Source organism: Rhinopithecus roxellana, chromosome 5, assembly GCF_007565055.1.
Source record: "Rhinopithecus roxellana isolate Shanxi Qingling chromosome 5, ASM756505v1, whole genome shotgun sequence".
Classification (NCBI taxonomy): domain Eukaryota; kingdom Metazoa; phylum Chordata; class Mammalia; order Primates; family Cercopithecidae; genus Rhinopithecus; species Rhinopithecus roxellana.
Window position 1 is genome coordinate 99,818,976 of NC_044553.1, and position 15,923 is coordinate 99,834,898.

General features: G+C 35.3%; 1 protein-coding gene across 1 annotated transcript in view; it reads right to left on the minus strand.

The window, feature by feature from the left end:
- Positions 1–15,923, minus strand: part of LOC104656930 (melanoma inhibitory activity protein 2) — an 82,642-nt gene that overhangs the window by 30,096 nt on the left and 36,623 nt on the right. Inside the window, 7 exon segments of the mRNA XM_030930584.1 lie at positions 1,271–1,399; positions 3,031–3,113; positions 4,333–4,400; positions 6,657–6,692; positions 7,540–7,600; positions 8,888–8,989; positions 13,374–13,512. Of these exon segments, the coding sequence (XP_030786444.1) occupies positions 1,271–1,399; positions 3,031–3,113; positions 4,333–4,400; positions 6,657–6,692; positions 7,540–7,600; positions 8,888–8,989; positions 13,374–13,512 (618 nt within the window).

The window sequence follows — 15,923 nt, forward strand, 5'->3', positions numbered from 1 at the left end:
GAAAACTTTAAAGCAACTTGACAAAGAAAGTATGGTGAGAGATCAAAAAAGGAAAACTCCAGGTACACAGGAGTTTTCAAAGGTAATAGGGCCTTTTGTAACACCAGGGCGATGCTGATGAGATAAATGTAGAATAGCTAATGATTCGGCCTGAGGTACCTACAGAAATTCTCAACAACATACAAGGGGGTGACAGCGGACAACTGTGGCTTGGTTTCCCAACGTTTTTTTTTTTTTTCTTTTCTGAGATGGAGTCTCGCTCTGTTGCCAGGGTGGAGTGCAGTGGTACTATCTTGGCTCACTACAACCTCTGCCTTCTCGGTTCAAGCAATTCTCCTGCTTCAGCCTCATGAGTAGCTGGGACTACAGGCGCCCACCACCACACCCAGCTTATTTCTGTATTTTTAGTAAAGACAGGGCTTCACCATGTTGGCCAGGATGGTCTCGATCTCTTGACCTCATGATCTGTCCCCTTCAGCTCCCAAAATACTGGGATTACAGGCATGAGCCAACACGCCCGGCCCCCAGTGTATTAACAAATGATGTAGACCACAGTAAAGGTTCCCATCAAAATTCTAATGTTTCATCAAAATATAGTTTTATGGTGGTTCACACCTGTAATCCCAGCACTTTGGGAGGCTGAGGCGGGTGGATCACCTAAGGTGAGAAGTTCGAGACCAGCCTGGCCAGCCAACGTGGCAAAACCCGTTTCTACTAAAAATACAAAAAAAATTAGCCAGTAATGGTGGCGTGTGCCTGTAATCCCAGCTACTTGGGAGGCTGAGGCAGGAGAATCGTTTGAACCTGGGAGGCAGAGGTTGCAGCGAGCCGAGATCGCGCCACTGCACTCCAGCTGAGCAACAAGAGCGAAAACTGTCTCAAAAAAAAAAAAAAAAAATTACATATATATACATACACATATATAATTTTATGCTAGGTTATACTGTTACTTTATTTCATGTGGTCTTATAAAATTTTATATTACATCATGTAATATATAGTTTTTAAGAAGTCAAAAATGTGGTTTAAAAAGATACGTATCAAGTCCTTGATCAAAATGTTATCTAATATAGCACTGTTTCTAAGAGAAAAATACATCAAAATTAGATATCATAGAGATCCTTTTCCAAATAAAAGTTATTTACAATAAGTGCAAGGAATGCCTGTATTTTCCAAATGTTTATTTTACAGATCATTTTTAAGGTAAGTTGAAATGAAAATATAAAGTAAGGAAGAAATCTAGAGTAATAAAGATGTTTAAACAATATACCTCTTCCTCCTCCCCCTGGAAGCAAAGGTGAGAGTCTGAGTGGACCCTCCAACAAAGTTGGAGGAGAGAGAAAAGCTCTCGTTTCAGATGAAGGCCGACCCAATGGTGAGGGACCATATGGGGAATGCTCTGGAATAATTAAAACAGCATATTTAAATTCATAGTTTCACTTAGCTACACTATAGAGTTAGAATCCCATTTCAACAATTACCATCAGGTCATCCTATTGCCAATTTAAGTTTAATCTATGTCCTGAATGTATCCTTTGATTTTGCTAATATAGAACAGAATTAAATATAGACCCTGGTGTTTTCAATATTTGTCTACCAGACACTTTAACCAATAAAAACATCAACCTATTGGGAATTAATACACTTAAACAATCATTTATATTAAGAAGGGATATTGGAGATATATTTTAGAATTATAGCAGCATAAAGTTAGATTTTTGGGGGGTTGTTTTTACTGGCAGTATGCATCCGGACATTTCAGCTAGTGAGAGTTGCAACACAGAATTACTCAGTTTAAATCAGGGCCAGGTAGGCTGTATTGGGCCACGAATTGTTTAAATAATGCTCAGATTATGAAGAGGAGAAAAATGCATAGAATACTTTGAAACAAGATTACAACTTACTTTTGATTCATTACCACTAAGTCAGTTTACAAATACTAATTTATCAAATAAATCACTTAACCTATAATCTATACAGCCAAGACACCTACCACTTTACAAACTTTACCACTCTCAAATAATGGTTTTGTTTCCAAAGTCAAAAATCAAAAACAAAATACAAACAAAAACCACCAAAATAACATTTCTAAAACATGTTAAATGTAAAACATGAGTGTAGCTGGTATAATATTCAAACCAGCTACAAGAAAAGATCAAAGCATTATCTACCCTCCTTGAAACTTTGTGTTGGCTTCAAACAAAAAAAAAAATCCTTCTGTATACTTCACCCCAATCCAAACTTTACTACCTGAAATTCGTAATAATCTAATATTTTTTAAAAGTAGAAATAGACTTTAATTTTAATGAAATTTTACTCTCAAAAGTGATTTTTATAACTTTCCAAAGTTATTAAAATGAAATTCTACCTATATATATATTTATTTTTCACTACCTTAGAAGCTTCATTCCAATTCAACCAAAATTATTATGAAAAAATTTAAAGTGTTTGCAATAGTTTGAGATCATTGCAGACCCTAACTCAACAATGGACAGAAATATTAAATATATCTTACACAAAAAAAAAATTGGTCCTCCCTTGAAGGTAATTAAAGCAATCAAAACTCAGATTGAGTTTTCCCCACATTTTAAATTAATACTTTTAAATAATTAAAAACTATTTTTTAATTATCAAACAAGCAAATTCCAACTATAGTTAATATATAAACAGTCACAATGCTATTCCAGGTAAGCATTCCTTATTCATTCAATCTCCTAGAAAATTGTTAATGAGTACCTTACTATGTGCCAAGCACCTGGCTTTTCAAGCTCAAGGCACTAAATATATATCATCTCACAAAATCCCACTGAGAAATAAAAGCAACAATAATTTTCATTATTGCACAGGAAACAAAACCTAGAAACTTGTGAGTCTATGAGAAAGCTTAGACTAGAACCTTGGTTCTAAAATCTAAAATATTTATATAAATAACTGTGTTAATTAACTTACACTAATAGAAACTATACGTGCAATATATATATATATATAATATGTATTTTAAATGAGGGGTTAAAAAAAAAAAAAGACTACCTCTGCCAAATGCTGTATTTGGAACATCAAGTGCATAAGGATCTTTTTCTAAAAGTTCAAATTTAAACTCTGTTTCAGTTAATCTGCAAATAAAGAACAAACATCTCTAAGTTACTCATCCAAGAGAAGCACCACAAGAAAAAAATGCCTCTACCAAGTACAAGCTACTCTTCACTATCTTAATATCTACACAGAACAAACAGATCCTCTAAAATTTATTATTCTGACCAAAACACTTTTATCTCCCACTGCTTATTAACTAGGGTAACCAGTTTCTTGCTGCCCTAGGGATGGTGATGTTTTGTGGAGCCTTACAATTGTTTTATTTCTTCTTCAAAACTAGACTACCATGAGTGCCGTATCACAGAATCCAAATTTTTGAAATACAAGAGTCCTCCAAGGTCAACCAGTTCAAGTCTATCACTTTACAACTAAGGAAATTGAGGCTAGGAGTTTAAATGATTTATTCACAACGAAAGTGCCAGGATTAAGACATAGAGTTCCTGGCTTTGAGTCATGTATGCTTTCCATTGTAATGTGACACTCATGATTCCAGTTATAACACTGGAAATCCCATTAATTTGTCCTACTATCTTACTCGTAAACGTTTTACCCTACAAATGTGACATTTTAAAAGAATCTTGTTTCTAGTTCTTAATCATGAGATATAAAATAAAACATTTAATAATTTGATTTTAATTTCTGAGACCAGAAAAGACAAGCAAGAGGACTGAAAACTAATATTGGATAATGTTAACAGTACATTGTAACAAGAAATTATAACATTCTAGGAAGACTGTTATAATCTTCATAGAAAAGCACTTACTCTTCCCTGCTATTCTATATTGTAGACTTTTATTCTACGTTTCATTTTATTGTAAAACAATGTCAGCCAATACTACAAAACCAGGAAATGAGAGAAATTAGTGAATATTATCCTATCTACTTATCCATTAAAAGAGGCTGATATTCTCGGCATTACTATGTCAGAGAGATTCATCCTTTCGCTTTCCATCCATTTTTACCTCCATCCATCTACACTGGTTTAAAGAAATTTTTTAGCTATAATTTTTGCAGAAGGATCTGTTAACAGTTTCCTCCAAGTGCCACTTCAGTGACCTGGGACAAGTACTTCAACAAACAAAAAAAAACTAGACATTCCTATTAAAACTAATAGATATCTCACGAGATATGCTGGATTCACTGTAAGTTTTCTTACTTAACCTTATAAAAGTATTACCTAATTAATGAAATAACGTAAGAATAATAACTAATTTTAAATGTTCCCACTAACATACTTACTTTTGTCTGTTGTGAGCATTTTCTTTCCTTAAATCATTGAGGTTTCTTTCAGCATTCCGAGCTGCCAACTTCAAGAAAATAACACATTTTAAAAATACATTTATATAAACTTAAAACATAAGCATAAACATGTCAATATAAACACTCATTAAATTAAAAAAAAAAATATATATATATATATATATCACAACAATGGTATACAAATCATAATCACTTAAGTAAGAAAAAGTGTAAGATCTGGACTCTGAAAGATCAGAATTTCTGTATCTACTCTTTACCCTCTAGTTATATGACCTTAGGCTGTTTCCTCATCTATAAATCTGTATTATAATACCTACTTTACAGAGTTACTGAGTAGATTGAACAAGTAATGTATGTAAAAGGCTAAGTACAGTGCCTAGAACACAAGAGATTTTAATAAACATCCTATCTTTTTATTATTGTAATTGAGACTTTATTATCCCCCACCCTCAAATCTCTAAAGTTGACAGTTTGAGCCATGTCCTCATCCCCATCCATCCTGGGGTCAAACATTCAGAGCCTCATGGACTCTAAACTCAGCCAGTCTGGGTTCTATCTGATTGGGTGATTAGTTCCTTGAAACAAACACTTTTTCCCTAAAAAACAAGTTAAACTCTGTTACCACATGACTTTTCAGAAACTAATATGAGCCTCTCCTATTAACTGTCTTCTGCCCAGACCCCAGTCTGCTCCTGTGGGTAGCTCAGCTCTGGAGCGTGTGACAAGCTACTGCTCAGTGTCACTTTCATTCCCTCTACCAATCCCAATTCAGCTAAAAACACACCTTGTCTGTGGAGCTTCTCCCAGGTGACCTTCCTGATACATAATTCTTTAGCCTGTGGTTCCTTGGGTTTTCCTGCCTGCCCTGTGTTCTAGAACACGTGAGGACAGATATATCCTAGGTTGTCATCTGGCTGTCCTGGATCTGTATATCCAACTGCTTAACTGTCTCTTTGTAGCCTCTACCCATGTCGTCTGAGATAACCTTTACTTTACGAGACTTTAATAAATATGCAGGGGTGAGGAAGGGATGTGGAATTGTTACCTCTGGGTCTCAGCATATTCCCTTCTTGTCCATTGTTGTCTGTGGTTTTTATTCTAATCTTTACAAGTCAGTGTCCCTCTAAGATCTGTAAGATGTTCCTGCTGCCCTTCCAGAAACAGCCTTCTTACCAACTTACCCTGGGACTGTGTGTGGACCTCTCCATCTTCAAAGAGTAATCTACTTCTAAGTATTTTACAAGTGGTGAGGAGTGGTTAACCAAATTCATCTCCAAGCCCAGCTTAATTCAGTAACAAATTTTCATTTGAACCCTCAATACCAAAGCATACAGAATCTTACAACTGAGGAGGACCTAATCTCTCACCCTACCTAATAGGTGAGATACCTCTCAACATATCTAATCTCTCACCCTAGGTGGGAATCTCCACTCCAACATGTCTAAGAAACATCTACCAAGTTTCACTATAACAATAACAACAGTTAACATTCACTGAATGTATACTGTGTGTCAGGCATTTGGCAACAACCTTACATGAATTTAATCATCCCAATAACCCTATGAAATAGGTACTATTGATATCTCTATCTTACAGATAAGAAAACTGATGATAGGTGATGGAGCCAGGACACCAGCCAAGACAGCCTAATTCCAGACTCCATGTATTCACCCACTGTGCAAACTGCCTACTGTTGAAGACTCCTAGTGACAAAGGCCAGTTATTACAACAGTCCTATATGTTAGAGTGTCTTTCTTATAATTAGTCAAAATCTGCATCCTTATCACTTCCCCACACAGTCAGTTCCTCTGGAGCACTGATACACTATTTCTCATGATGACCCTTTTCTTAATGTGTACCCAGTAATTCAACACTGAGAATCAGGTAACAGAACTTTGACTTTTAGAACTAGAAGGGGCTTTGAAGATCACTTAATCTAATCCCATCGTTACACAAATGAGGAAATAGACCCAAAGAATTTTAAGTACCTTGTCCACAACTAATCAGTGGCAATTTAGTGCCCTGAAACAATCAATCCATGATTATATCACCTTCCCCATGGAGCATAAACTCCTTTCAAAGAAGCAATGTGATAAAAGCAAAGAAGGAAAAATCAAATTTTTTGAATAACTGTGTTGGAACAAACTGTTTAGTTCACAAGGAACGTAATTTCACTACTTGTAAAATTAAAAGAAACTGATTTTTTAGAATACCATATTTTCATCTAATTTAAATAAGCAACATACCTTCTGAAAAAAAAAATACAATTTGACAAAAGAGACTTAAGGAAATTTAAAACTTACCCAATTATCATGTGCTTTTTTCTCATGGGAAATAATCTGAAAAAGAAAGTAATTAAAATGCCACTAACAATTATTTTTCTTAAGTAAAAGACATTCATATCTACCACTATGATGTAGCTCACAACTCAAAAATATCCCAAGCATCTCTGAAGAGTAGGCAACATTTTCAAAGCAAATTTTCATATATAATCTATTATATTTTAAAACAAAAACTGAATGTAAAGACAATTACATTTTTTGTCTAGTAAACTTTTACTTTATGCAATAATCAACAGGAATTGCCAGTTAACATATAACTAGCCTGACTCAGTATGAGACCCCACTGTTGATATACGTTTATGTGATGTACTCTACCTTCTCAAAGCAGCAGGAGATATGGCAATTTTATTTTTTTGAGACGGAGTCTCAGTCTGTCACCCAGGCTGGAGTGCAAGTGACACAATCTCAGCTCACTGCAACCTCTGCCTCCAGGGTTCAAGCGATTCTCCCGCCTCTCCCTCCCAAGTAGCTGAGATTACAAGCATGCGTCAACATACCTGGCTAACTTTTGTTTTTGTTTTTGTTTTGTTTTTTTTAGAAGAGACAGGGTTTTGCCATGTTAGCCAGGCTGGTCTCGAACTCCTGACCTCAAATGATCCACCCACTTCAGCTTCCCAAAGTGCTGGGATTACAGGCGTGAGCCACTGCACCCAGCCAATATGGCAATTTTAAATAAGATTTCTTATCCCAGAATCTTTGGCTCCTGGGAAGTGTCCCACAGCCACATGCGACACCTCAAAAGAGGTGTACAACTGGTAATTATATTCCTGCATCAATTCAAACAAACCAGAATTGTTTTCATTTATACACACACACATATATATACACACACACATATATATACCTGCCCTTGATAAGAATGAATAGTTCTCTCCAATTCTTCTTCAAGATCTTTGGCTCGCTTTCTAAATGGAATGAGTAATTATTCTACTATTAACATATAATACGAAATGACAGAACATACTCTCTACTAAAAAATATTTATTAAAAAACCCGGAATGCTCTATTTCATGTTAAAAAAAAAAAAACTCCAGAATTCCACATTAAGAAATAATCACCTCTGAGAGGTTCTACAGTAAATTTTTTCCTAAAGTAATTTTAACATTGATTACAACATAATACTACTACTTGAGTTTACCTAAACCGCAAGTCAAGCAAATATTTACGTGGTATATTGTGTTGTTTTTATTTTTAAGAAGAATGATCCTAGAAGATTCATTCAGATGTTGGTGGTCATTTTTTTTTTTTTTTTTAAACAGAGTGTCGCTCTTGTTGCCCAAGATGGAGTGCAGTGGCGCAATCTCGGCTCACTGCAACCTTCGCCTCCAGGGTTCAAGCGATTCTCCTGCCCCAGTCTCCTGAGCAGCTGGGATTACAGGTGCCCGCCACCACGACGGGCTAATTTTTTTGTATTTTTAGTAGAGATGGGGTTTCATCATGTTAGCCAGGCTGGTCTCAGAACTCCTGACCTCAGGTGATCCACCCACCTCGGCCTCCCAAAGTGTCGGGATTACTGGCGTGAGCTACCGCACCCAGCTAGATGTGGGTAGTCTTAACAGAATTCTAGGAAATTAGCAATCGTTGTGAAGTAAAATTTTACTTGTTACTTTTATGAGACTAATAAGATAACTTATTTTGGATAAAACTCAAGCTTACTGAGGTAAAATGAAGTATCACAACTATTCAGGATACGGCTGAATCTTGCCCCTTTCTTTCTCTATATTTTCTATTTCCTGGGATCTAGTAAATCAAACCAAGGTAAAATCTAGATTTATAGTCTTTTAAATACTTCAGAATGCTCTGTGGCTCACTCTTCTTTTTGTGGCACACCTATTGATTCACTAATATTACATATATTCTTCTCCATTTGAACCAATGAGGAAAGACCTTAAAATTAAAATCTATTCATATTGACACTAACATGAAATAGAATTGTCCATATCAACTTTGAGAGATTTTAAAAATCGTACAACCTGAAAGAAAAACATTTTTCCTTTTTATATTTTCTGTATAATTGCTGACCAAGAAATCTGAATGAAAAGTGATGAGACAAAAATATATTTTTTTTTTGTCTGTACCACTTGTCAGATTTTAAAATGTTTTCTATTTTCATTTATTATTTTTTCTGGCATTAGGGTTTTTTTGATACTCTTCCCATCCCAATAAAGAAACCGGGAAAACGTATTTAATACCTATAGGTCTCCAGCTCTTCAGTAGCATGGCTGATCTTTTCGTCTACTTTAGAAAGTTTCTCTTCTTTCTCTAACCGGTAATTTTCCTCTACTGTTAATTTCCTTAAAAACAAAAAATGTTTTAATTCTCCTAATACATGTCATAAGATAATCAATTCTATCTTTTTAATTGTATCAAAACTGGTGATTCCTATAAAATGATTTCTAAAATACCACTGAAAACATTACCTACAAGGAAAAAAAAAGTACCTGTATAAACATTCCTGGTGTGAAATTTAATATTAAAAACCGAAATTGTAAAGCATTGTGCCTAATACACAACTACTAACAGTTTCAGGAGTTTTCTATATAAATTTATCTTAAAAACAGGATCAAAGATATATTTAATAAAAACTATTATGACTATCACTTATCAAGTCTTTCCGTATAAACAAGCATGACATTTGCTAGTAAGAAGTCACCAATTAATAAAATGTGTTTCATTAATTTTTATATTGGTTAGTGTTAGGCTTCCAGGTGAGCATACACACACACACACACACACACACATAATTATAATTACAATGAACCCAAAGTAAACAGTGGTAGTAGCAGTCCTATTTACTACATCTAGTTCTATTAATAATAACTTATTGAGCCATTAGTATGTGCCAAAAACTGTTCTTAGACTTTTGCATGTATTATTTAATTACCACAACAGCTCTACAAGAAGGGTTGTAGTTATTCCTATTTTACAAAAACGAAAATGAAGCACAGAGAAATCATTAAACCAAGGCCTAGAGCTCATAAGCAGTGACTCTTTTATGCTATAACACCCATGTTGTTTCATTTTACGTACTATCATTAATAACCTTGGTCACCCAAGAAACATTTATTGAATACCACAGGAAAACACATTTGGAGTCCTAAATGGGTAACTTCCCTCTGTCATGAATTTTGAGAAGGAACAAAACAAACGACTGAAGAGGTCTTGCAGCATGGCAGTAAATGTTTTGTATTCTACACACTACATTACCTATTGCTTAGAAAGCATTCCCTAAAGTCAATCACATTCATGGACGTTGTAAAAAAAAGACGTCATCTCCTTAGGAAAAGCACGAAAGTGCGATGGGCACGGATATGAAAGAGAGATGTGCTTTTACAGACCATGTAGACTGAAGATAGCTAGAAATTCTTTGACACCCCTCCTGATAAAAGGTGAGGTCTATATAACTTCCCATTGAATTTGGGTGGGCCTATTAATAATAGAAATTACACTGTGAAAGGAGACCTGATGATATGACTCAAAAATATTGTATCTTGGCCGGGCGCAGTGACTCATGCCTATAGTCCCAGCATTCTCAGAGGCTGAGGCAGGCAGATCATGAGGTCAGGAGTTTTAGACCAGCCTGGCTAACATGGTGAAATCTCGTCTCCCCTAAAAATACAAAAATTAGCCGGGTGTGGTGGCGGGCACCTGTAGTCCCAGCTACTCGGGAGGCTGAGGCAGGAGAATGGCGTGAACCCGGGAAGCGGAGGTTGCAATGAGCCAAGATCGCGCCACTGCACTCCAGCCTGGGGATAGCAGCGAGATTTCATCCCCCCAAAAAAAAGACAAAAGTAACACATCAAGCTTCTAGGTCCTACCATTTCATTTGTTTCCACTATTAAATTTGGGAAAATGGTATATCAGTCATGAAAAACATCACGCCAACATCTAGACTGAACTTAAATTATACTATATGCAGTAAGAATATAAATTTAACATTTCACTGGTACTATCAACTCAATTATTTTACTCTGAAGAAGTACCAATGGCATAATTCACTGAATTTCAGTAGCAAGTAGTTTAACATAAATATAAGAAGGAAATGTAAAATATTTTAGGAATTTAAAATAATTTCAAACTAATGAATGAAATCATGTGAACAACACACACAACTAGGATACTACTCAGTTTCCTATCCTTTAAAAATCTAAAGAAAATACCTTTTCTTTGAAATGTTAAACATTACTCATCAAAATTCTATAACCAACCATATACTTTTTTGATTCAAAAGATACACTCAAAAATATTTCTTTCACCTCAATCACTTATATCCAAGTTTTACTTTAATACCTTTCATTCTAACCTAAAAAGAAGGGCCCACTCGTAGGTACACTGGCTGAAAAACCCTGAGGTTATACTGTAATTCTTCCATTTTGTCAAGTTTATTCTCTTGCATACCCTGAGCAGTCCCAAATGGCCAAAGGTTCATAACAAATAACAACTTTTTAATTGTGAACTGAGTCCAAATCATGACTGAAGTATAGAACTTGGCAGTGAATGAGCCAAGCACTACCCAGTATCCTGATCTCAAAGAAGCATTAGTACTCTCTACCAGTTTCCAAATATATAAAGTAGACTGTCATTATTTGTGCTAGTTACGTTCCATAAAGTCACCATAAATTGTAAATTAGCAAATACTAGATCACTGCTCCCAAGGGTAATACAGGGTTAGCTTCCTGCTATAGCCTCTGGTCACAACAATTTTATCAACCAACCAATATATAACCTTGTTTTTTCTGTGTTTCTGTTTAAAGATACCTTATTTAACATATATTGTTAATTTACTGACATTGAATTCACAGCCAAAAGCACTGTACTTCATGCCTAAACAAAGGTTATCTAACACATGTATTTTCTCTGTAACACACATCACAGCCTTCTTGTGCTTCAAAACACCACATAGCAGTTCAGCACTATGCTTAGGGGACATTTAAAACAGCTTAATCACCAGCAAAAAGCATAAAAATGTAAAAAATGAGGTACAAATATACGGTAAAAGGACACTTGTTTGCAGAATGAGAGCTGACACAAGAAAGCAGAGCATCGCCTTGTTTGACCTCAGCTGGGAACATGCACATTGGGCAACTCCAATTTTTCATCATTCGGAATGTGTTCATGAATGGCTGCAAAAGCTCTGCATGTATTGATCTGATTTACAAATAAATTTTAGCAAGTAAGTGAATTCACAAATACAGATTCTATAAATAATGAAGAACAACTGTAATAACTTTCATTAAGAGCCTAAAGGAACCTGAAAGTCTGTTACATCTTATTACCCTTTACAATGAAAAAAATACGTGCTATGGTACTATTTGAAAATCTAGAGTCTTCAGGTATCTCAAGGGTCTTCAGTGTACTTAGGCATTTAGGCAACAGCACACACACACACACACTCTCCTTCACTCCAATATATAAAGGCACTGAACATATTTGTACATATATTCAACAAACATGGACTGAACAGCTATCATGTGTCTCACATGCTTTAGGCACTGGGAATACAGAAGTGAAGAAAATAATTATCTCTCAGAGCTCATATTTAACATAGGGAAGATAAAAGAAATAAAAGCAATCAATCATCAGAGGACAATATGAGCTATGAGGCAAAATAAGGGGATGAAGAGTAGCAGGTATTATTTTAGTTAGAGTAGCCAGGGAAGGATTCTTTGAGGTAACATTTGAACCCAGGTCTAATAAAATGAAGAACTGAGTCATGCAAATATACAGAAAACATCATTCCAGGCAGAAGAAACAAGTGCAAAAGACCCTGAGGTCAATGTGCTAAAGAGCATCAAAAAGGCCAGTGTTGGATGGAGGGTACTGAGAGGAAAATGAACATGAATAAGCTAAAATTGAAGAGGTGGCCAAGGGTCCAATCCTGTACTGTCTTGTAGGCCAAGATATAAAAGCTGCGGGTTGAGTGTGATATAAAGGCACCCGGGGATTTTGAGCACAAGAGTGACCATACTCACAATTCACACTTTAAGGGTCATCCTACATGCTGCAGAGAAAACATAGTGCAGGAGAAAGGGTGGAAAGGAGGAGACTACTCATAAGGCTACTGTAATAAGCCAGATGTTAACTACTGATGACTTGGACCAGACTAATATGGGAGATGGTAAAAAGTGGTCAGATTCAGGCTATAAAAAAGCTGACAAGATTTAATGACAGAATAAATAGGAGATATAAAAGCAAGAGAGAAGTCAAAAATGGCTTGAGGAGCCACCCTATATAACTAAGTAAAGGACACTGCCATTTACTAAGACAAGGAACACTTGGGAAGAAGCAACTTGCACAGAACAGAGAAATCCGTTTCACATATATCAGAGATGGAATTAAATCGGCAGTTCAATCAAGAGTGTCCACTCAGAAACCCTGCCAGTATTAGGAAGTTTAAGGCAATCATTTGCTGACTACTTACTAGAAGCTAAAAAGGATTCTGTTAACTAGCTTGGAAATTCCAACATCATTTACAATATTTTCTTTGTTGAAAAAAAAAGTGTTTCCAGATTTATTGAAAAGTATTCCAGATCAAATACCCTTCTTAAAAATAAGTTGATGACATACAATCTAATCACAAATTGAGAACTTTCAGTAATCACTACAGCTAACCATGTAACATGTATCCCTAAAGCTATTTTACTTGCTGTTCAATGGAGTTAACATAATTTTTATTACCTGTGGAGTTTCATTTCATTTTCTTGATATAATTCAGTCATTACTTTTAGTTTCTGTTGAAGCTTCTGATTCTCATTTTCAAAATGTGTGTTTTCTGACTGCAAAGATGCTTGTTCAGTTTGAAGACTTTTAATATGCTCTATATAAAAAGTTTAAGTCATAATTAAAGGAGTAAACATTTTGAGTTGCATACTAACATTTCAGAAACATAAAAATTACTAAAAATAATAAATTATTAATAAACTGAACTCTATCCAAAAACAGAAAATCTATAAGGTATTTTATTTACCTAAATGCTTTTATTGTTATTAGTTGATTGACACATAAAAACTGTACATATTTATGTGATACAGTGTGATATTTCAATACAAGTATTCAATGTGTAATAATCCTATCAGGGTAATTAGCATATCCATCACCTCTAACATTTGTCATTTGTTTATGTTATGAACATTCAAAATCCTCTCTTCTAGCTATTTAAAAATAACAATATGACAAAGTAGATCTAAGAAAAAGAAAAATAAATGTAAAGTTAACTAGTCACCCTACAGTGCTATAGAACACTAGAAATCGTTCCACCTATCTAGTCATAATTTTGTATCTGCTAACTAACCTCTCCCTAATCTGCTACCCTCTATACTTCCCAACCTCATATTACTATTACTATTCCACTCTCTACTTGTATAAGATCAACATTTTTAGCTCCCATATATGAGTGAGAACATGTGCCATTTCTCTTTCTGGTGTGGCTTATTTCACTTAAAATAGGCTCACTCATGTTGCCACAAAACAGGATCCCATCATTTTCTGATGACTGACTAGAGTTCCACTGAGTGTATTAATATTTTAATTAAGGAGCTATATAAATTGTTTTAATTTTGGCCGGGCACAGTGGCTCACGCCTGTACATCTCAGCACTTTGGAAGGCCGAAGTGGGTGGATCACTTGAGGCCAGGAGTTCAATATCAGCCTGGCCAACATGGCAAAACCCTGTCTCTACTTAAAATACAAAAATTAGTCAGGTATTGTGGGGCATGCCTGTAATCCCAGCTACTTGGGAGGCTGAGGAAGGAGAATTGCTTGAACCTGGGAGGCAGAGCTTACAGTGAGCCAAGATCACACCAATGCACTCCAGCCTGGGTGAAAAAGCGAGACCCTGTCTCCAAAAAAAAAAAAAAAATTCTTCTAATTTTTATTATTATGTATAGGATTCCCAAAACCTTAAACATTCTGATTCTAGCATCTAATTTTCAATTTTGGAGCTAAATGCCACTAACTTTCTCAGGAAGGTCTTGGAGATAAGAGATTTAAAGGGAGATATTGTAGCTCAACATTCCCCGTAAAACTATTTCCAGGTGATGAATAATGCCTGTTTTTATCTAGTAAAAACTTTCTCTCTCAATAAATACTTAAATTCTACCTAGCCCTCCCTTTTAAGCTAAAATTTTGACATATAAGTCAAGCCAGAAATCTGGATCTTCTCATAACAAATGCTCAAACATACTCCTAGTTTAAAGCAGATCAAGACCAGAGAGAAAAATACCAACTTTAAGCTGTGTTTCAACTGCTAAATGATCTTAAAAAAATCTATAAAATAAAAATGAATAATTCTAAATAATTATGAATGCTTTATAATTTATGCACCAATTTTTTTAAAAAACCTCCTTTCTCTTCTAAAGTAATTACCTCAACTCTGAGCTCCTCCAAAATTGAAGTACCAACTCTGAACATCCCTAATATTAAGGTACCAAGATAATAACCTCAACTCCTCTAAGATGAAGGAAGGTATCATCTCCCATAACATGTATATGAATCACCACCACAAATCTTAAAAGACAAAACTCAATCTGCCTAAAGTGGAGAGTTTTGGAAATCGTATTGACAAGCATGAAAATTTTAGTAATTACATGTAATGGTATTTAATTATTCTAAAACCCTCATGACATGGTTTGGCTTTGTGTCCCCATCCAAATTTCATGTTGAATTGTAATTCCCAATGTTAGAGGTGGGGCCTGACGGGAGGTGATTGGACAAAGGGGGTGGTTTCTAATGGTTTATCACCATCCTCCTAGTGCTGTCTCCCGCTAGGTGATAAAGTTCTCAAGAGATCTGGTTGTTTTAAAGTGTGTAACACCTCCCCTTCACTCTCTTCCTTCTGCTCCCACCATGTAAGATGTGCTAGCTTCCCCTTCGCCTTCCACCATGACTGTAAATTTCCTGACGCCTCCCCAGAAGCAGAAGCCTGTCAGCCTGCAAAACTATGAGCCAATTAAACCTCTTTTCCTTACAAAGTACTCAGTTTCAGGTAGTTCATTACAGCAATGTGAGAATGGACTAATATAACCCATTAAACATACAAACCAAAATAACAGTTTACATCTTTAAATATTAAATGATTAAATGTACAGGAAATTGTATGTAACTATCTTTCCACCCACAGAAATTTTTTAATCTACATCAGAAAAAAAAATCCATTGACCTAGGCTTTAATCCATTGCCAAGAACAATCACGTAAAGAAATTAACTTTGGGTATTATCTCTATTAAAATT